This window comes from Orcinus orca, chromosome 9, assembly GCF_937001465.1.
Source record: "Orcinus orca chromosome 9, mOrcOrc1.1, whole genome shotgun sequence".
Classification (NCBI taxonomy): Eukaryota; Metazoa; Chordata; class Mammalia; order Artiodactyla; family Delphinidae; genus Orcinus; species Orcinus orca.
This window is the reverse complement of record NC_064567.1, coordinates 69,047,195-69,070,734: the sequence shown is the minus strand read 5'-3', so window position 1 is coordinate 69,070,734 and position 23,540 is coordinate 69,047,195. Positions and strand designations below refer to the sequence as shown.

Below are 23,540 nucleotides of genomic sequence, written 5' to 3'. Positions count from 1 at the left end.
AACCTATCATTTTACATTAAAAGTGGCTCTTGGTGGAAGGATTGGAGAAATTTCTTTGTACTTGAGATTCTACTGAGTGGAGGGTCTCCCCATAGCCATTTGTTGGGTGGGAGGTTGGGGAAAAAGGTATAATTTCATAATCCCTTCCTATTTGGGAAGCAGAAGCTTAATACTTTTGTTTCTAGAGATGCTGGAGCATAAAGAAAAACCATAATGACATAGGTACTACGTCACTTCCATAACAAAGGTATTTTTCTTCTCCTTTCCTACCCCTCTAACATTTTACCATAAAAAATTTTAAACATAAGAAAAGTTGAACGATAAACACTCATTTACTCACCATCTAGATTCTATAACAGTTAATATTTTGCTGCATTTGCTTTATCAGGTCTGTCCATTTATCCTTCTAATAATTTATTTTTTAATACATTTCAAAAGAAATTGTATACATCATTTAGGTTTTTAATACAACCAGAAAGGCAATTATTTTCTGTTATAAACACTAGGGATAATCTGATGTAATTAATATTTACTGTTTACATTTTATCTTGTCTTCCTAGATAAAATGTCTAGTACCATAAGTAAAACATGAAGGATCATGAATTCTCTTCAGAATACTTTAAAGTGCTATAGTATTAACAATATATTAATAACAATTAGAGAGCCTGAAAACTATAGAGAATCTCTAAATAATATCATTTGACTCTTGGTTTACTATTCTTTTTTTTCTTTTTCGGTACTCAGGCCTCTCACTGTTGTGGCCTCTCCCGTTGCGGAGCACAGGCTCCGGACGCGCGGGCTCAGCGGCCATGGCTCACGGGCCCAGCCGCTCCGCGGCATGTGGGATCTTCCCGGACCGGGGCACGAACCCGTGTCCCCTGCATCGGCAGGCGGACTCTCAACCACTGCGCCACCAAGGAAGCCCTGGTTTACTATTCTTTTCTCAGCTACAAGAAACTATAACTCATTTCACTGCAGGTATTAATGAGGCTGGGACTTCACATTTATAGGAGAAAAACCAAGTTCTAAGAAGAAACAGATGTTTTCACAAAAGCTTTTTTATTTTTAAGAAAAAAAGAACTCTTTGTTTTGTGTTGCATTATAATTTGAATATCATTATCCTCCTGCAAGAAAAAAAGCCCACTTTTGTATTATTCTATAATAAAGTAATCGTATGTATGCCCATCAAACTCTTAATGTCTTAAAATTAAAGCAAAACTCTGAGGCAGCCACCTGGACTTCTAAAACAGAATGAATATCTTAAAAATGTGATCAAAATGAACATCTAAGCACAACATCTTGAGGGGAAACAGTTCAGAAGAATGGCCCCAACCAGGGAAATGAAAAACTGTTTAAGGGGGCATTTAGGAATGTGAAGGGCCATTTTTGGCTATTCTGCTAAATGCAGGCAGGTATTTTAGGCTGGCATTCTGTGTCTGAGGGCAAAAAGGTTAAATGACTCACAAAGCACAAAAGAGTCCTGCACAATGAAGCAATGTCCCAACAAAGTATGCCAGTAAGCATCTATGTTGAGAGAAATGGTTTGGACCAGATCAATTTCAGGGTATTTGACCTAGGCATTGAGTCTTAAACCAAAAATTCCAGCTTATTATTATTCTTTATTTGTCTTTGTATAGGTGTGCATATTTTTTCTCCTAATTGCCTACAATAAACATGTACAATTCTCTTATTGTTTGAAGACACACACTCACGCACACACAAGTCTCTTACATGGAGGATGGGTGGGAAGTAGAGAACACTAAGAAGAGGTACTGCTATTTTTCTATCTTTGGCTTTTCTTTTCTTTTCACATCTGACAGGTAAGAAAATGAGCATAAATACCTTCTTTGACTAAGCTGTCAGTGAAGAGACTGGTGAGGATGTTGGCAGGAAGGTTGCCATTGCCCAGCAGAATCCCAGACAGCATTGCCAACTTTGTCTGCTCTGCTTCAGAAAAGGCTTTAAGGAAGAGGAGAAGCTGTGGGTCAAACAAAAGAAACCATGTCTATAAAGTAAAGGACTAAGGTAGAAAAATAACACACAATGTACGTCCATAGCTAGACGGCACACAACTGGTGGGTCTTATGCAGCACACTTCTTATTCATTGGAGACACACCCATATGTTCGATTATAAATTGGATGCTTTATCATAGTTCCTTTCTTCCAAGTTCACTTACAACAAAGCTATAGATAGCATTCATGGGAAGGAAAACAGACATTTGGAGAACAATGTAAATGGGTCACATAAATAATTTACATTCGACTTTGTATATGACAAAGTGTAAGTATTACAAAGCGTTTTCTGAAATACACTATTGCCTTTCATATGTTTTTCACTTCTATGCATGCTCCCCCCTCCATCGTCATCCTACAATACATCTACCCATCTTCTTTGGGTTATAACAAAAAACAAACAAACAAAAAAAAACAGGAGTCAATAAGCTTTGACATGTAGCATATACTTTTCTGAGCCCACAGCATAAAAAACTTTTTAAAAACAAGACTGCTGAGTGAAAAAAGGGTTTTCTAGGTTCTTGATGCCTCTTTTAAAATAATGAGATTCAACACAACATTGTAAATCTGCTATACTTCAAGAAAAAAATAAAGTTAAAATAAAAAAATAAAAACAATAAAAGATATATAAACAAACAAACAAACAAAAATGAAATTCAAACTAGGTATTTCCTAGATCATACAGTTTTACCACCAGCCCTGGTGATGAGGTAACGATGGATGTAAGATAAAGAAAAGTTCCTAGCAGAGTGAAGGCCTCTGCTGTGATTTTGTAGTGAGAGGATGACAGTGTTGTTTGGGTCCTTCTGGGTCACAATGCTGCCATCCTCTTATCCCAGCAGTAGGGAAAGTAACAAAGTTGGTTGAAGGGAAGCCAAAGCAAAGGGGATTAGACTCCACTTGCCATTTTGAATTCTAAGAGTATCCAGGCTTACAGAATGCCCTCCTTCCTAACCCTCCTCCACTTAGTGCTTTGACTATATTATATTTATATTCCATGGCTATTTTCTCTGTTTCAACAGACCTTGGGCATGTTACTGAGATTCCCCAGGGCCCAGTGTCACTATCGGGGCCCTGTTGACTTTTTCATTACTCTGTACCGACAAAAAATCACTGGCATCAATATAGGCTTATTAAATGTTTTAGGGCCAATGAAATTCCATTAGCTCTGTGCAGTGGGTAGGACTATATTAATTTACCATTCCCAACAGTTAAAGGATTATTACATTACAGAGAGGTTATGTGACTCCAAATATTTATATGATGAGTAAGTGGCAGAACTGGAACCAACCAGTCCATTTCACTCCCAATTTATGCCTATTAAAATCTCAATGATTTAAAAAGAAGTCACTTTCTAAGTTCACAAGAAAAGAGGGAGTGAGGGAAGGAGGTATCAATGGTTAAAGCTCCAGCGAGTCCCAGGAATGGGGTAAAAAAACCCAACAAAACTGTAGATACTTTATATCAATCTGGCTTCTTTCTCTTATTATCAAAATAAGTAAGATTGAAGTAAATAATGAAAAATAGCCCCCAAGATTAAAATATTAACACTACTTGTTTAAGCACATTAATATACTCACATGCATCAAAAAACCCCTCAATTATAACAAAATGGTGCAAAAATTATATCTTTTCTTAAAATTAATATCCAATTATACTAGTCAGCATTAAAATCAGATGCTACATGTATTGCAGCAGAATTTTCTTTAAAAATTGGACACACTGGGCTTTCCTGGTGGCGCAGTGGTTGAGAGTCCGCCTGCCGATGCAGGGGACGTGGGTTCGTGCCCTGGTCCGGGAAGATCCCACATGCCGCCGAGTGGCTGGGCCCGTGAGCCATGGCCCCTGAGCCTGCACGTCCAGAGCCTGTGCTCCGCAATGGAAGAGGCCACAACAGTGAGATGCCCGCGTACCGCAAAAAAAAAAAAAAAAAAAAAAGGATACACTGTGAAAAATAAATAATTCTTGAGAGCATGTTCATCAAATGAATCAAACAGAAAGTTTTCAAGGTTCAAATGAACTAAAAGAAAAACATGAGTGATATTATTAGGCAAAATGATAAGATGTTTATTTGAATGCTTTAACATCATTTTTTTGTCACATCTATCCCTCTATTTTAATGATGCACTTGTTATTTTCTAAACATCTATCAATATAATGGACCACTTTTATCCATTTAAATGTTTTTTCATGTTAAAAAAAGTAATACCTGCTAGTAGAACAAATCTAACAACACAGAATAATATAAAAATGTGAGTAATCTCCCCTTTAATCCTATTTCCTTAGAATTAACATTAACAGTCTGACGTGTTCTTTCAGATTTCTAAATGCAATTATATATGTCTACATTTTATAAATAACTAGATGCATATACACAAGCTTCTACTGAATTATGCACTGATAATAGCTCAAACTTGTTAAGTGAAGCAGACAGTCTTCTGAACACTTCATGTGTATTAATAATTACAAAAGTCTTGATCCTCGCTTTAAGACAAAGAAATCTGAGGCACAAAGAACTTAAGTGACCTGCCTAAGGTTAAACTTCTACCAAGTTTTTCACTCAACAATTCATCATAGACATTTTCTTTTATCAATTCACATGGTTATGCCTCATTCTTTAAATGACTGCGTATTATTCCACTGTATTGAGAGACCATAATTTAATAACCCATCTCCCACCATGAACATTTGGGTTACATCTCAATACTGTGATGAACATCTTTATACATATAGTTGTATGTATCCATGCTGAAGGATTCTTTTAAGTGTGAAAGTTGAGTCATGGAGAATGTAAATTTAAAACAATGATTTTACTGTTTAAATGTTCTTCATTATACATGGAACCACTTTGAACAAAGGGAAGTAAGAGTAGGTAAGCAGCAAAGTAGATGTTGCAAAGTAACAAAGTAAGTAACAAAGTAGATGATTTCTTTATTCTCTTGGTTTATAATTTAGGCATATACCTAAAATCAGAGTAACAAGTTAATGTAGTGACTGCTATATATAAATACAGAGGAGCTACAAATTAGAAGGAGGAACACGCTGCAGTTTCTGAAAAGAGGGCTTCTTTAATAAGGTGCTATTGTTTATTTGGCTACTTATTAGAGGCCAATTACTGTATTAAGTACCTTACAGCTCATCTCATTTATTAGTACAACAACCATAAAGTAGGTACTTTTATTGCAGCTATTTTATAGATGAGAAAAACCACTGAGATTTACACCCAGACACTATTTCCAAAGATGTGCTTCTATCCCCTTTGCTAAACTGTATCTTCTAAAATTAAGGAATTTTACTGAGTATTAGCTGCTGTGCTATGCTCTTTCACAAGCTTTAACTAATTACATATTCTGTAAAGTTATTCCTTTGAACAAAGCATGCTGGCTTACATTAAACATGAAGGAAAAATTCTAGGCTAATCATGTTTTCTTTCTGCAGCTATTAGCTAATGATCTGTCATACTCATTCCTTCATTCAACAAACATTTATTAAAAACTTAAGAGGTCCATGGTACTTCTGGACCATCACTGTAAAAGCAAAATTTTTGTCCCTCTTCATTTCATCATTTTAGCAAACAGAGCATTACAGTTGCATTTTTACCTTTTTCATTTCATCCTCAAATGCCTTTTCCAAATACTTATATCTCCTGATGAGTTTATTGAAGACCTAAACATAAAAGAGAACCAGTCAATATTACGTGAACAATTTTAAAAGGCTATAGAAGGAGGTGTAGAAACTCACCCTAACTACAAGGGTCTACACTGATAAAAAGGTGTAGTTAAACATTCTCAGACTGTGGTATGAGAACTATCAGCATTTCAAGGAGTTATTATGACCTGAGGGAAAAAGAGGATCAAAATGCACATGTAGAATAAAACAAATTCATTTGAGAATGTAACAGGTGAGAACCAAAAATAACTTTGATGAAAATGAAATGAATATAATTTTAAAACTGTGTGATGTAGAGATTGAAAATAACTGAAACTAAGGGGATCATAGATAGAATCACTTACACGCTGGATATGATGAAGAGGAGATCAGAGTTCAGGAGAGATTATACTCCAGGTGAACACAAACATGATTTCAGCAGATGAGCAATAAAGATTACTGGCCTCCACAATCTAGTTAGAATTCTCAAGCAGGGTTTGCAACTGTGTCAGTGGAATTCTGGACTGTTTTTAAGAGGAATGATGTTTGTTATGGATTGAGTTCGTGTTCCTCCTAAATTCATATGTTGAAGTCCTACCCTCAATGTGACCATTTGGAGGTAGGGACTTCGGGACAGGGTTAAGTGAGGTCATAAGGGTGGGGCCCTAGTCTGACAGGACTGATGGTCTTCTAAGAGCCAGGAAAGGAAACCTCACAAGGAACCAAATCCGTTGGCACCTTGATCTTGGACTTCCCAGCCTCCCAAACTGCAAGAAATAATATTCTCTTGTTTAAGCCACCCAGTCTGTGGTATTTTGTTACGGCAGCCCGAACAGACTAATACAATGTTCTTATTTAAATGGGGATTTTATAAATATTATTTTAATAAGTGTCAAAATGATTTCTGAATACAATTCTTTTATACCCATGTGATGTACTCTCATGTAAAACTCTGTGTTTCTTCCTTAATGTCATCAAGATGAAGTTCAAGAGTAAAAATTATAGTGTTGCCCTTTATGAGGAAAGAAAAGTGAGCCAGGAGGGAATTGATAATGCAATAAGGAAAAAAATAAATAAACTATACTGAAGTCCCACAAATTTGATTTCCAACTTACACCAGCACTCACATATTTCTTAGTGTGATTATCATCAGGAAAAAGAATTCTCCTTATCCAAGAATGATTATCCAAATCCCCACAGGTAAATGTTTACATATGAAAGCAAAAGTCATTATACTACCAAAGTACTCTTCAATGAACTAATTAACATTTAACTTCCACTCAAATTAACTTCCACTCAAATACCTTTATATTATACAATTAACTTCCACTCAATATACAATTAACTTCTTATTATTAACTTATACAATTAACTTCCACTCAAATACCTTTCTCAATTTAATCTCTCTCCCTGACTACCCCATTGACCTCTGTCAGTCTATCAGTATATAATAATGTTTAATAAACTTAGAAACAATAATGTATCAAAAGTTCTTTCAAATATACATATTCCATATGAAAAAATAAATCATAAGTAAAAGAAACTATCCTATTTAGAAATAATGATGAGGTTAAGTCTATATAGATCTTTTCAATTTTATGAGAATAGTAGAGTACAGATTTTTCTTCCAGGCCTTCTTATCTTTCTTTCCCAGTGGGACTCAAACAGCAAATAATACACCTTGTACTTGCATTAATTTAATCCTAACAAAAATCCTCTGAGGAAGGTAAGGCAGGCGTTAACATCATTGACAGACCTGGAAACTGCTACTAAGTATCAGAGCAGGAACAGAACTCAGAAATTCTGATCCTCAGTGAACTGTACTTATCTAACATATCATAAGGCGAGAGAGAATTTTAAACGAACAGCTTTTGAATTGAGAACATCTGCTTCAGTATCCACCTGGCCCAAGGTGTTTGTGGCCATTGACATAAGACAGTAGAAGCACAGATTTAGAGAGGACAGGTTAGAACATCATCCACTGAACCCACGTGCTTAAGCTTTTGGTCCATTTTTAAAGATTTCCTTGGTTTTTATCTATTACACATTTCTTAAATATAAAAAAAGGGGAATAAATATCTATGCTAAAATAGCATGTGATTAAAATAATGATTTTTGAAGTTTAAATTCTTAATGGCCACATATCCCAAATTACTCAGCTTAGCATGCCTTACACATTTTAATAAACAAAGTAAAGACAGTTTCTAGCATCTGAAATCACGTAGGTGCCAGGGATTCCTATGGCCTTTTTCATATACATATACATATATATATATATATATATATATAATGAAATGTGTAAAACAAGAAGACTTGTTGACCTGGGACTTGCCTTCATGGTTTAGATGGGAATAAAAACTGACTTTTAAGAAGAGTCAGTGAAAGAATCAGAATAGGAACACACCAACCCTAAGCTGGCTGGTCACAATGCACATATGTTCAGCTTTAGAAGGTAATGTCTACAAGGTTGTCCCATTTTACACTACCACCGCTTCCTGATCTTCACCCGGGCCTAAATACTTCTTAATTTTCACAATCTAATGAATGCAAAAGGGTATCTCGATATTAATTGAAATTTTCTCAATGAGTTTGAACTCATTTCCTTTGTTTTTTGGAGGAATTGTGTTTCCTCTTTTCTGAAATGCCTGTAAGTCTTTTCCTAATAGGTTGCTTGTCCTTGTCTTATTGACTTACAGTTCTTTATCTAATCTGGATATGAATCCGTTATCGGTTTTATGTATTACAAGTTTCTTCCTGCCTCTTTCTTTTAAACAGCTACCTGAGAGTCTGTTAATATGAATTACTAAACTCTATGGATTGACTTATATATTGTTTTCATCCTTTGATGTTATTACAAGCAACACTATAATAACTGTCGCTGTTTGCGTCACTTTACACATGCCACTGTCTGCAGGATGAAGTCCTCGAAGTAGAATTGCTGAGTCAAAGGGAATGTGTAGTTTTAGTTTTGAAAGATAGTGCTAAACTGCTCTCCCTAAAGCTTGGACCAATATATACTCCACCAGAAATTATGATTCCCCATATCTCTTATAGGTGAAAGGTAAAGAAACTCTACTTTGGTGAAGCTTTAATGTCCGTTATTACGAATGCAATTCAGTATCTCTTCCTATGCTTAAGACCTATCTAATATCCCTATTTAGAAAGTGGCCTGTAGAATTTCTGAACCTAATGTTTTCCTAAATCCTGTTCAAATGTTTCCCTTCCAGTACAACAATCTCTCAGTGACAGGCTCTACCTGAGCATAGTTTCGGATGGTTTCGTGATCTTCATTTGCTGAAAACACACAGTGGTTGGTCATCTTGGTCTTGTCACCATCATCTATGCGTGTTCCTCCAGGGGCTAAAAAGGGAAAGGTAATGACCATTAGGACGATGCTGAAATCAGAAGAGCATTTGCAGAAGAGATCAATTCCTGCACATCAAGGAAAACAATAAAGGTTGACGTCACATAAAGTTTCATAGAATGATGTGCATGTGTAGACACACACAGTTTTTAGATTATCATCTTAATAAAATTTTGTACAGGTGGTTGTATTTATTACAAAGGGCTAATTAAACCTTGTGCATAAATTAATTGCATGAAAATAGACTCCTGAAGGAGGTGACTTTTCTAAAAACTAATTTACTTATAAAAGATGCATACATGTTATGATTAGTTTACATTTCTAACATAATGCAAAGTGGTTGTTCGATTTTCTATTCTTACCATAGTGTATGATGAGATTGTTGTTCTATATACTTGCCTTCACTAGATCCTACCACTACAAGTCTGGTTCTTTCCAAAGTATATCTTTAACCATGGCAGCTAAACAATAACATTTGTTCAGTGAATTTAACTTGATTATTCTCAGTGCAGTTCCTGATGTTTTCCCACATTGGGACATGATTCACTTTTCAGGCTTGATAATATTTTGCTGGACTCCAGTTCACCAATACTGGAACTGCCCAGACCTGGCTTTTACAGATCTTGCTGGTTTCTACTTCAGTAGGCATTAAAAATGTTCCCTCCTCCACCAACTCAGTTATTCACACAGGGTTGAACAGTATACACTCTGACCCCTTGTCATTTGTATTTGATCACCCAGCAGTTGCATTGGCTAGGAACGAGTGTATTTTATCCTCTCTAATCTTTCTTCCCCATGGCCTATACAGTAATCATGGAATAAATGGATAGACCAAAAGAATGCCTTTTTTCCGTTACTCAACTTTCCTCATTCAAAGGCTCCTCCTGTAAGTTTCAATGGTGGTCATTACAAACATTGGTTGATTAGAAGACCAGAGTCAGAACACTAGGTATTTTTGTTTTCTGATTCTACTTTATCAGAATAAGGGTAGAAATTTGAGCAAGCCAAGTTAGAGTAATAACTATTATATACTCAACAAGTATTTGCAGAGTATACACTTGTATAGGCCACTCTATTTATTTTAGTGTTTTGATTTGAGTCATATTTCAGATCTTTGGATGAAATGAGCTACACATAACCACCTTTTTTACAGCCTCCGGCATACAGTTTTATAAGTAAATTAGTTTTTAGAAAAGTCCGCTCCTTCAGGAGTCTATTCTCATGCAATTAATTTATGCACAAGACTTAATTAGCTCTTTGTAATGAATACAACCACCTGGAACAAAATTTTATTAAGATGATAATCTTGTAAAAACCCTGGGCTAATGATACCTATCTGATAGAAGTTACATAACTGAAAAGTCTGATTTTGAAACTATAGTCTTTTCTCTTAAGAGGTAAGATTTAAAAATTGCAATCCCTTACAAAAGAAAATATTTGTTACACATTGATAATATTGCTACACCTCACATTTAAAATTTTGTTCCCTGATATTGGGACGAAGTATGAATTGCCATTTCTAAAAATTTTGGTGATCCTGCTGTTTTTCTCAAACTAGAAGTAAAAGAATTTCTTTTTTTTTTATAAATTTATTTATTTTATTTATTTATTTTTGGCTGTGTTGGGTGTTCGTTGCAGCGCGCGGGCTTTCTCTAGTTGCAGAGAGTGGGGGCTACTCTTCATTGCAGTGCGCGGGCTTCTCATTGCAGTGGCTTCTCTCGTGTGGAGCACGGGCTGTAGGCTTCCGTAGTTGCAGCACATGGGCTCAGTAGCTGTGGCTCACGGGATCTAGAGCACAGGCTCAGTAGTTGTGGCGCACGGGCTTAGCTGCTCCGTGGCATGTGGCATCTTCCCAGACCAGGGCTCGAACCCGTGTCCCCTGCATTGGCAGGCGGATTCACAACCACTGCGCCACCAGGGAAGCCCCGAGAAAAGTAAAGTATTTCTTGTATCTACTCTTCAAAGGGTACGACTGAAAAACGAAGGTAACTGTTGTCTCAAGAATAACAGGGGAAGGTAAATAGTTTTGTGGGTGTGAAGAAAATTCTTACATACTCCATTTGTAAACAAAATGTTTATATAAAAAGAATGCACCTGGCTGACTTTATTCATTATATCATAGGTCTGGCCTCAATAGACATCTGGGGTTGTACTGCCTGTGCTCGTAAGTTGTACCAAACATTTGCCCTCCCCTCTTTTGGATGGATAGGTGTGGTGTGAAGGAGTGAAATCTAGGCTGCAGATATAAATTTGTTGATCATCATTATAGAGATGGTAAATGAAGTCTTGAGATAATCAATGCAAAGCATATAATTTTAAACATATGTAAGGGGACAAGTATGGAAACCTAGGAGTCATGTGAGAAGTGGCAACTAGAGAGGTAAGAGGGAGTCTAAATGGTCCCATGTAAGGCAAGAAAGGAAAGCATTTCACGAATGATGAAAGGGTCAACAGTGCTGCCAGGAAGGCACTAAGAACTGAAAAGCGTGCGCTGAATTGAATGGTGAAGTCATGTGTGACTTCGGCAAGAACCAAAACCGACCGATGACTATTCTTGCATACAATTTACCAGTGCATCGATAAAAGTATACCATAACTAAGGAAATTGAAAAAGCCAATAATCACATCAGGAAAGGTTCAACTTCACTATTAATTATGGTTTTCATTCTTTTTAGAATCATCTAAGGTAACATAACACTCATGGGCATGAAAGGCAACAACATACTGCAGAGTAAATATAAAACAGCATGTAGAATATCACATTTGTATAATATCATCCCATTCTCAAAAGTTTATGTATTTTGGTAAAGAGATTTCTAGGAAAGAATTAACCAAAATATTAACAATAGCTATCTCTGTGTATTGGGATTTGAGCACACGATAAAGAGCTTTTTATACGTGGACTTGAATTATCTACAGGGATAAACTGAGACTTTCATAAATGATAACAACAAAATAAACTTGGTACGTAGTGAAAACCAGCAGTTCAGATCAAAAGGGGGCCTGAAAGTAAACGGGACCATGTACCAGCATAGATAGATCTAAGAGCTCAGAGGGAAGAATTAAAGGGTAGCTCTATCTAAAAATGTATGTATACACCCTGGCTTAAAGTAGATTGGCTTAAGCAGCATTTCTCAATGAAAGGCACTCACAGCACACTGGGCAGGGCAATTTTTCATTGTACTGAATGTTCCTTGCATAGCAAAGTAGGTGGCATACCTGGCCTCCACTCCCAAGTCTTTGTAGCAACCAAAACACTTCCACACATTTGCGAAGGTCCCCTAGGCAGCTGAAAGTCACTGGCCTGGGGATCTGACAATTTCCAGTGATTTATGGTTACCATAGGAACTAATTATGAAAACCAAGTTCTAAGAATAACTATGAAAGGAAAAATGGGTGGTTGTGATACCTAATAAACATTTAGAACAATATACCATACCACTTAAATAGTATTCTGAAGCCTTTTCCCCTGATGTCCCTGCTCTATAAGACATAGTTTTTATTTTGCTTTTTATCTATCTTTAACAACTTCCAAACTTCTATCTTTAATCCTTTTACCTATACACTCACAATTACAAGGATTTTTTAAAAACTAGATTTAAACTATATTTCGTAGACGGCTTTCTATGGATAAAATGAATTTTAATGAGAATTAAATTTAATGCGAATTCTTTTTAAATTTGTTGACACAGTTAAATCTCACTGCTCACTATACCAAAAAAAAAAAAAAGAAAGAAAGAAAGAAAGAAAAAGAAAAAAAGGGTGGGACTCAAAAGAAATGTGCTATGGCAATTGGGATTTAATGATATATACTGGAAGGATCTAGATGACAAACATAAAGTTATACTCTACTGTAGAAATTACTCCTCCTAAGTCCACTTCAGAAACATTCAAATATTAGGGACACATGGAAAAATTCACTTTTATCTAAAGTCAAGGGGCCAATCATGTTGTGTGTCAACAAAAATCCTCAATGCTATGCCTCTCTTAACTAACAATCATTTCATAGCCACATTAATACCATTCTAAATCGTAATCTAGGTAAAAGTTGTAGAGACTCCCATTTACATTTTTTTACCAACTATCATAAATGTAAGCTTATAAAGATTCTATCTCATAAGAAAATCTTTCAGTAGAATTGAAAGTACATAATATTACAAGAAGGTGCTCTAATGTATGGTTTACCGAGCATACTGCCAGCCACCAGGATATCGAAGAGTGTGTCTGCATAGCGACGATAATCTAATCTTGAGCCTGTAGAGTCCAGAAACTTGGCTACAGCTTCAAGGTCATCACCAGCTTCATTAAGTCCCTGGATGAGTGTATCCCTGAAGACTGTGGGTTCGAATTTCTCTTTTTCATCTAAAATAAATACAGAATACAATTATCCTTTTACTTACACAACATATTCCCAAATGCAACCATACATTTCCTTTGTTCACTGGTTTTTATTTGATAGTATGATTATTTAAAAGTTGAAGGATGATTAAGTTTTTCTACTAGTTTTTCATGTTAAAGCCCTTGTTTAAATATTTATTCAAGCAATTTATTTCTGTTGAAAGGGGCCACACTCTAATACATTAAAAAATTGATGATTGATCATTTGTGTCACTCATAGGATAGGCCAATGTAAACTACTAACCCTATCTATCTGATAAACAATAAAGTATAACAATCAAAACTTAAAATTTTGTTCCACTTAAGACAGAAAAAGAAAATGATGCAGGGAGAATCACTTAAGATTAAGGGAGAATATATAAACAAACAAAATAAAGATTGGGAGGAAGAAAATCAAGAGGGATATCTCTTTTTAAATTTTTTTAATCGAGATATAATTGACATATGATATTATATTAGTTGCAAGAATACAATATGATTTGATATTTGTATATATTGCAAAATGATCACCATAATAAGTCTAGCTAACATTCATTACCCTACATAGTCACACATTTTTGTCTTGTAATGAGAAATTTTAAGATCTTTCTTAGCAACTTCCAAGTATGCAATACAGTATTTTTTTTAACTTTTAATTTTATATTGGAGTATAGCCTATGAACAATGTTGTGATAGTTTTAGAGGCACAGCAAAGTGACTCAGCCATACATACACATGTATCCATTCTCCCCCAAACTCCCCTCCCATCTAGGCTGCCACATAACATTGAGCAGAGTTCCCTGTGCTATCCAGTAGGTCCTCGTTGGTTATCCATTTTAAATATAGCGGTGTGTGCATGTCAATGCCAAACTCCCAAACTATCCCCTCCCTCCACCTTCCCCCCTCATAACCATAAGTTTGTTCTCTAAGTCTGTGAGTCTGTTTTGTGCAATACAGTATTATTAACAAGTTATTATGCTGTACATCACATCCTCATTACTTATTCTACGATTGGAAGTTTGTACATTTTGACCACTACCTTCACCCACTGCCCCCTCCCCACCACGTCCCCACCAGTGCGCCTCTGGCACCCATCAATCTGTTATCCATGAGCTGTTTTTTTGTTGTTGTTTGTTTGTTTTTGTTTTAAAGATTCCACACGTAAGTGAGATGATACAGAATTCGCCTTTCTTATTTCACTTAACATAATGCCCTCCAGATCCATCCATGTAGTCACAAATGACAGGATTTCCTTCTTTTTATGGCTGAGTAATGGACAGGTTGTTTCCATATCTTGGCTTATTATAAATAATGCTGCAGTGAACATTGGGGTGCATGTATCTTTTTGAGTTGGTGTTTTCATTTTCTTCCAATAAATACCCAGAAGTGGAGTTGCTGAATCATGTGTAATTCTATTTTTAATTTTTTAAGGAACCTACATACTGTTTTCTATAGTGGCTGCACCAATTTACATTCCCACCAATACTGTTCAAGGGTTCTCCTTTTTACACATCATCACCAAATACTTGTTATTTCCTGGAGGAATTTTTTTCTTAACAAGATAAATTATTCCAGCATACTTAAATATTTAAAAACTATCGTGAGCTATACGTTTGGATATCCAGCTTCAGAGCAGATGTTCTCAACCTTCTTGTTTTCATGACCCCTTGACACCCTTCAGAAGTATTAAAGATTCCAAAGAGTTCTTGTTTATGGAGGTTACATCTATGGATACTTACTTTACAGAAATTAAAGCATAAAATTATTTATTACATGAAAAATTTTAGTGAGAAGAGAGGCACTGTTTTACACTTTTGCAAATCTCTTTAATGTCTGGCTTAATGGCAGACAGATTTCCAAACATGCTGCATGCAATCTGTTGCAATATCACACAACCTGTAGCCACCCACTGTAAACTCATGAGAGAATGTGTGAAAGGGGCAAATGATATCTCGGTATTTAATTCGAAAACAGTTTTGACTTTGTAGACACCCTGAAGTATTTCAGAGGAGTTAGAGGTACAGATATTATGTAAGTTCCTCTCCTCAGCAGACTCTAGAGAGACGTCTTGTGGAAGGTCAGTTTGGAGCAAAATCTTGAACAAAATAAAGATCATATGCTGTTGAAAAAATGTGAAGCTAGCAAACTAGAGGTCAGAAGAGGTGTTAAAAAAAAAAAAAAAAGGCTAGGTTAAAGGCAAAGTATGTAGGATTCAGTTCAAAGGATTTCACCTTTTTCCCCCCCTTATGCAGAGTCTGCATATGGGGAGAGAGGGACAAAAGATGAACCCAGAAGTTAAAAAAAGAAAAAAAATTCTATCATATGTGTCTTTAGAGATAAGTAGATATTGCAACTGTAAAAAAAAAAAAAAAGAAGAAGAAGGAGGAGAAGAAAAGAATGCTATAGAAAAAGAAACATTTCATGAATTAAAAGAAAAAGTTCCTAGAAATGAAAAATGTGACAGAAAAACATACGAACTCAACTGAAGAGTTAAAAGAGAAAGCTGAGAATATCTCTTAGAAACTGGGAAAAAAGTCAGACACCTACAAAATAGGAGCAGAAGGGTAAGAAAAAGAGCCGACCCGTCAAATGTCCAAATAATAAGTGAATAAAAATATATTTTTTTAAAAAAGGAAAGGAAAGGATTTAAAAATTTCAAGAAAGTTTTACAGTATTGAAGGACATGAGTTTCCCAATAAAGGACTGTCTAGGGACCCAGCACAAGGACTGAAAGTGGATCCACAAGGTGCATTCATTACTGTGAAACTTCAGAACACTGGGAATAAAGCAACTCTCTGAAGTTTCAGGTGCAAAAAACCAAATCACATATAAAGTATCAGGAAACAGAATGACTTTGAATTGCGCAACAGAAATACCAGAAACCTGAAGATATTCCTTCAAAATTATGAGGAAAAACAATTTCCAAACTAGAATTCCAGTGTTCGGTCACACTACTAATCAAACATAAGAGCAGAATAAACATATTTCAAGACATTCAAGGCCTCAAAAATTATGTTTCTGATACACTCTTTTTAAAAGCGATTGAAACAGACACCACACCGAAATGAGAGAATAACTCATGATTTCACAATCTTAGTAAGTCACGAGATCCCAGGAAAAAGAGAAAAAAAATCTAAGAGACAGACAACAGTACTCTTCAGGACAGTGGTGAAAGGACATTTCAAGCATTTCACGTTAACAGCTGGACAGTTGGCCTAGAGAGCAAACCAAATGGAAGAGGGTTTTTCAATACAATAGGATATGATACATAGTCAGAATTCGTTCAATGTAATATCATTGTTAGAATTCCTAAAGTGTTTATATTAAGAGATTTACATAACAAGGGAAAGGATGGGGTTGACTAGTTTTAAGGTACAGAAGACTAAGCAAAAAAAAAAAAAAATGTTGATTATTATTAAATTCTTTAAATCCAAAGAGAAAATGGTGTTCAGAAAAATAAATCAAATAATAGCTCAGCTCTGAAGAACATGTACCAAGTCACAATAACATACACCCTAAGCAGAAGTCTAGCTAAAACTGTGATACAATGAAAGGACGGAGAACGAGAAGAGGTTTGCAGGTGGGTGAGGCATGAAAGAGCCGAATCCTCACGTCCCATAGGAGGAAATGCATCTAGAATACCTCCAACAGAAACATCAAGCATCAGCCATACAGGAGTGTTATTTGGCCACAGGAATGCAAATGTTAAAAGAAGCAGTTAGAGTAGAAAGAGCTCCGCTGGGGTCTTGCAGAACTGTTTGACTATTTAAACCACGTACACGCATGACTTTGATAACAATTAAAAACTACATGTAAAAACCAGACAGCAGCTGCCTGGTTTGTACAGACTGCCTACCTACAGTCTAATAGAAGGGATGTGTTGTAAGGGGTTAATACCACAGCCTCAGAAACAGAGAAGAATGGCATTCCCAGTACCAGTCAGAGTCACGCAGCATAAGATACCATGAAGACAGATGTAAATTAACTTGAACACTATTCGTCATGAACAAGAGATAAAAGTCCTTTTGATGCCATAAGCAAAACATTATGCAGCCAAGAACATGCAAATGTTGACCGCAGGAAAAACATAATTGGGGTCTTGTTGTGAAGCGGGGGAGGGAGAGAATGGGCACCCTAGAAGCGCAGATCACGGGGCTCGGAAGAAGTGGGTAACTGTGACCCACAGGATGAACTCATTGGCAAGCATCATCCCCTACTCGGGGTCCAGCCAAAGGGTAATTCACCACCCACCTTGGGAAGAAGTTCCCTCTCCTTGAACACAAAAGCATGAGAAGTGAAAAGACCACGAGCTGCTTATTAAGTCTCGTGACCAGCTCCCAAAATCAACTGAGGCCATCTGCACAATGGCACCCCAACATGCTTTGACATTGACTCAGGTGGTAGAACAGACTTTGGTGGTTTGAAAATTATAAATTCAAGACACTGGAAAATATAAGTTGAGCAATAAGGTAAGCTACAAATTCATGCAGACAGCTTTGTTTTGAATCTAAGAGACAACTTAAAAACTCTTCTTTGTAAAAAGGCCCTCATCCACCAGTTATACTTTTCCAAAAGACTTGCTAAGGGAGAGGGAAAGTAAAAGGAGGAAGACAGCACATCATGGCCAGACATATTTCAACAGTGAGTAATAATGCACTAGGTCAAAATGATCAAGTATAGCTTAGGAATCTTAAAAAGTCATGATGGCCTGGGAGGATTAATAATTCTCTTGCAGGATGAAAAGCAAAACTCCCACCTGCTAAGATAAGTGTCCATCTAGAGGAAAACTAAATTCCTGTACAGGAAAATGGCAAGAACATTACTGGAAGTTTGGGGAAACAAGACAATATTTTACCCATAGGTTCTTTTTCATCTGAAACAATCAACAGTGTATATGATTTGTATTTCATTTGAGGACAGTGTAGCAGAAGTACCAACAAAATCCTAACGAAAATATGCCATTGCTTCCTTGAGTTTCCATTTGGCAGGTCAAAACTCCTTTGAGGTAGGAAGTACACAATTAGGGTCTCACATTTACACTGTGTTGGTGAATCACAAGTGTGACACTGAAGAGTCAGTCATAATCACCCTCACAAAACACAGAGAAACAGGCCTATTTCCGACACTCAAATACGCCTGTAAGTTATCTAAATACATTGCTTTCTCTAAGAACTATGGTAAATGGTTAAGACAGCATTTTCCCAATGTGTTAAGTGACAAATAACAATCTACCCTCCCTTTCTGAAGGTCACTGAGTTACAGTAAATGAATAAGAACGATCACGGGTTTTCTAACTATACACACACAGATTTACTTCCGTATATATTTAAAGATTTACCTCATTAGTTCCTAACACCACTTATTACAAATCTAAGAGTGATTTAAAACCACCAAAACGGATCTAAAGCCTCAAAGAGAAACCTGAGTATGTGGTCCCTCTGGAGGCCTGAAGTTTGGTCATTTTTTTCTCTCCTATTTTCACTAATTTTAATCCAATTTCTCCACAAAATTTAGAGAGAGGCCAGTTCAATTATTAAATATTTCATTTCACTAAGCATAACAATGGCTCAAGGGAGAAGGGTTCATCCTTTCAGATTCCTCCAAGTCACACTAGAAAACATAATCTCTCTGGAGAAAATATTATAAGCAAGATGTGCATATTTCACAAAGGATATGTTCGATATGATGTGTCCTACCATAATGTTTAATTTTGATGTTAAGCAAAAAGAAATACATTTTTATACTAATTTGGCAGGGAAGAGCATTAACTTTCCTAGGAAATAGGTACAAACTGAAGACAGAGCTTCAGAAGACAGCCTATTAAAATGACCTTGAAATATCCTCCGTAGATTTTTTTTCTTGGCTCTACAAAACTGCCAACCATCTATCTGAATTCAGCCCCATCATACTAGCAGAAGAAAAGCCAAAGCACAATGAATCGTCAGGACGCAATTCACTATTATGAAAAGCAGAAAATGAGGTAGACTCCATTTTTTTTTCCTGTCAGCAGTTTGGCACAAAATGGCCCAAGTGCTGCTCTGATCCCCAACAGACCTGAGTTATATAAATCTAGATCAACTGACAAATGATAGATAACATACTTCTGGGTGGCTCTCTGTGAGTATTCCCGCAGCTATCAGACACAGTCTTGCCCACCAAATGAATCAGAGGCAAACCACTTCAGCGGTAGAGGCAACCTTTCCAGTCCAAAACTGAAAACTGACCGTAAGGGCCAGTTTACTCGCTGAATCATGCCTGCTCTTGTGCAAGACATCCTTGGGCCCTCTCCTGGCGTTGGAGCTCAGCTACCGTGAATCAGCGTCACACTAAGAAAGCTGCCCGAGTTGGAGATCCAGGTCTGAGATTAACACATTCTCTCAGCGGGCAGGCGATGGCAAACTTTCCTTCACCTGACAGTTGGGCATACATTAAATATTATCACATTACTAGGCGCAACAATAGCTTAACTGTAACTAGGTTTCTGATTAAGTCCTTTGGAAATCATCGACGTCATTTATGTTTTTCAAGACGGCTTTAAACAATGAGACAAAGAACGTACGCTGGTTGCAGCACCTTGCATTGCTATCTGCTTCCAGATTTCAATCCACATTGTATAGTGGGGACACAGTTTGTAAGAGGGCTAAATATAAGAGAAGGAGGTGGTTCAGACTATACTTATACTTAGCTTATGGGGATGAGTCAAGGATGCAAAAGATAAAAATAAAAAAGAGTATAAGACAGAAATACTATACAAAATAACCGTATCTTTTGGTTTTTAAAATATTTTTTAATTTTCATTTTTTTAGTGGGAATGTGAAGCTTTCTGGCAGGTAGCATTTTAGTCCTTACTGTTACCTAGTGACTCTTGCAATCTCTTCTAATTCAAATGATCTATTGTACTGAGAATTCTTTTCCTTCTACATGGCTACACTTGCTACTTACATAGTCACAGCATTGCAAGAGAACTTCAGCTACACGCATTGGCTGAAAATGCCAAAGGCATGTGATATAGCTTATCAATTCAACAATTTAGCACTCGATGACCATTACATGGCATTCTGCTTCATAATCAGCTATGAGGCCTTCAAAAAGATATTCAATCATCCTTTATCTTTACACATGATACTTCCTTAAATATTATTCAGTCACTCTCCTCAGTGTCAGTCAACATAATAATTTCATACCATGTTTCATATTTTAAAAAGTTTCCCTATTGGGACTTCCTTGGTGGTCCAGTGGGTAAGACTCCGTGCTCCCAATGCAGGGGGCAAGGGTTTAATTCCTGGTCGGGGAACTAGATCCCACATGCATGTCGCAACTAAGAGTTTGCAGGCCGCTACTAAGAAGCGCACATGCCGCATCTAAGACCTGGCACAGCCTAAATAAATAAATAAATAGATTAAAAAGTTTCCCTATCAACTTTTGACTCAACTGCTCTTAAAACCAAGAGGATTTCTATATAATTATGCAAAACTGATTAAATATTATAAAAGATTTTAAAATTCTGTACACAAAAAGAATGGGAAGATGAACATAACAAAAAGAAGTCACTCACATATAGAAATTGTACCAGCCACCATCAAACTGGCTATATCACTTCTCTTCCCACGATAAAAGACACCTGAAAATATCCTGAGTTTTACAGATATTTAGGGCAGTAAATTTAATTCGACTTTCTAAATTCTGAAAAGGCTAAAACACTTCAATGTCTTCCCTAATTTACTCTTCTCTTAGTTTTACTATCTTGGCTTATGAACGTTTTCTTAAAAACACAAAGAAAGCAAAAACCAAATGCAAACGCTGATGTTAAAAACAGTAAAGTTTATCAACTGCCTTCATAGCCTCACATGAGAGTAAGGCAACCTGAACAGATATAATCATCCTCATTTTGTAGGTGAAGACACAAAGCTCAGACAAGTTAAATGACTTGTCCAAAATCAAACACCTAAGTAACCGGTGGTTCTGAGGCTTGAATGCACACCTTCAGATTTTACAGTCAGAGCTCAAAAGACAGAAATTAGTGAGGTTAGGTGGAAACAAAGTTAATCCCAATTCCTCTTTGTGGAATTAAGAAATTTCAGCTAAAATTGGAGTCCTGGCAGGCCTGTAGGGGGAGCTCTTATACCCTGCCACACACCATCAATTACTCCAAACAGGAAGATACTTATGCCTTCCTCTCTAGTCTCCAACAGAAAGGTGTTGCCTACTTAACTATCCAGAAGGAAGAAGAAAACTTCTCTCCACCTAACCACAGCCCAGCCAATCAGAGAATGTACCAGACCAACCTATGAGTAGCCTCCATACTTTGGACTCCCAGCTTCCTCACATGGACAGTTGGGTTATTATAGCTCCTCTCAACTCCCCTCTTTTCCCTATAATAGCAAGTTCCTCTTCCTTGTTCTCTGACTTGCCCCATAGTTCACATACCCCGAACTGCAATTCCTCTGGGCTCTTCCCGAAGAAACTCGCTTTTGCTAGTAAAATAACTGGCTGTTGTATTGTTAAACTTGACATTCACCAACCTTATATTTTGATTAGAACTTTAAACACACATTCCCCCCAACCCCGTCCCTGCCATACACACACAAACACACAACACTACCTACCCCTTTTCCGAGTTTTGAACCGCTGGCCTGTTAGCACTGGCTTCTGATGCTTATTCATAAAATTTCTGAAAACAAAGAAAGTAAGATTAGGCACTTCAAATAAGCAGTTGATATAATATATAGCTAATAAGTATATGTTTGACTTCACCCATACTAAATATACTTTTAAAAATGAGATAATTGTAACTACTGAACTAGCAAAACTTTTAAAGTTTAATAATATCTAGTGTGGACAAAAGACACAAGGAAAATAACCACAGACATAAACTTTGATATAAAGGATAAACTCCATGCAATACTTTTGGGAAGCATTTGGTGAATATCTATAAATATTTACATGTGCATAACCTATGGTCCAGCAATTCCTTTACAAGGAATTTGTATAACTTTTCCTTTACAATTTATACCCACACAAGTATGCAAATATACGTGTATGTGTATATATAAAAGGATTTAGCTGCAACATTGTTGGATGCATAAAAAAATGGAAGTTGAATACTCATAAACCTATCTAGTTCAATAAGTTATAATAAGCCATCAAATGGAACTACGAAGCTTTACAAAATAAATTATATCCAATGTACTACATATGGCCCTGGCTACCTCTCTGATTATGTTTCCTACGTATACCTCTTCCCATCATTCACTGCTCCAGCCAACTGCCCTCTTTGCTTCTTCCAGTCCAGTGGGCCAGGGAAGCCATTCACGTGGCTTTAACTCTCTGCACTCACTCAAATGCCTCCATTTCAGAGACTTTCCCAGACCACCCTGACTAACAAGGCTCCTTCTCTCTCTCTCCCTCTCATCTAGCTCTATTTCTCTTCATAGCTCACAGCAGACCCTGTCATTTCATTAGCATCTGTTTGCCATGGTCTATTTCCCCCAAGAGTAACATCCGTGTGGGTAGGGATTTTGTAGGTTTTACTCAATACTGTATCTTTAGCACCTAAAACAATACTGAGAGTAAGCATTTAAATTTAATAAATAATTGTCAAATAAGCTGTTGCACTGATATGGAAAGATGTTCAAGTAAAATTGTTAAAGGAAAAAAGCAAGTTGAATGAAAGAGTGTAAAGCATAATTTTTCGGTTAAAAAGGGGGATACACGTAATATTTCCTTTTCTAGGCAAGGAACATTTAAGAACGATACAAGAAACTGTTAGTAAGCTTTTCATTTGTTTGCTTAACCTCAGAGGATGAGTATTTGGGTATTTTAAATTCTCCTATTGGATTTAATGTATAATTAAAAATATCAAAAATGATCTTTTAGAAAAGTGAAAAATCTGCTCTAAAAGACCTTTTACAAACTGAGAATAACCTTGCTGGCATAAATATTACAATCTGAAAATATGTCTAGATTGCCTAAATTACGAGGACCAAATGATTAAGATAATGTCAAGCAAATTATTTAATTATCTTTCAAAGATTTTTAAAATTGTGATTTGAAAATGTCTAGATTTTCTCCATTACTTATACCATTAATTATATCTCAAAATTTTTTAAAAATCTTCAAGAATGTGGAAAAATTATT

At 36.4% G+C, this 23,540-nt stretch overlaps 1 protein-coding gene across 4 annotated transcripts in view; it reads right to left on the bottom strand.

Moving 5' to 3' along the window:
• Positions 1-23,540, bottom strand: part of BZW2 (basic leucine zipper and W2 domains 2) — a 58,168-nt gene that overhangs the window by 17,897 nt on the left and 16,731 nt on the right. For all 4 annotated transcript variants that reach the window (XM_033399965.2, XM_033399974.2, XM_004263472.4 and 1 more), the window contains 5 exons: positions 22,010-22,074; positions 13,212-13,388; positions 8,919-9,022; positions 5,615-5,680; positions 1,843-1,978 (listed from right to left, as the gene is read on the bottom strand). In XM_033399965.2, the coding sequence (XP_033255856.1) occupies positions 1,843-1,978; positions 5,615-5,680; positions 8,919-9,022; positions 13,212-13,388; positions 22,010-22,074 (548 nt within the window). The remainder of the gene's footprint in view (positions 1-1,842; positions 1,979-5,614; positions 5,681-8,918; positions 9,023-13,211; positions 13,389-22,009; positions 22,075-23,540) is intronic.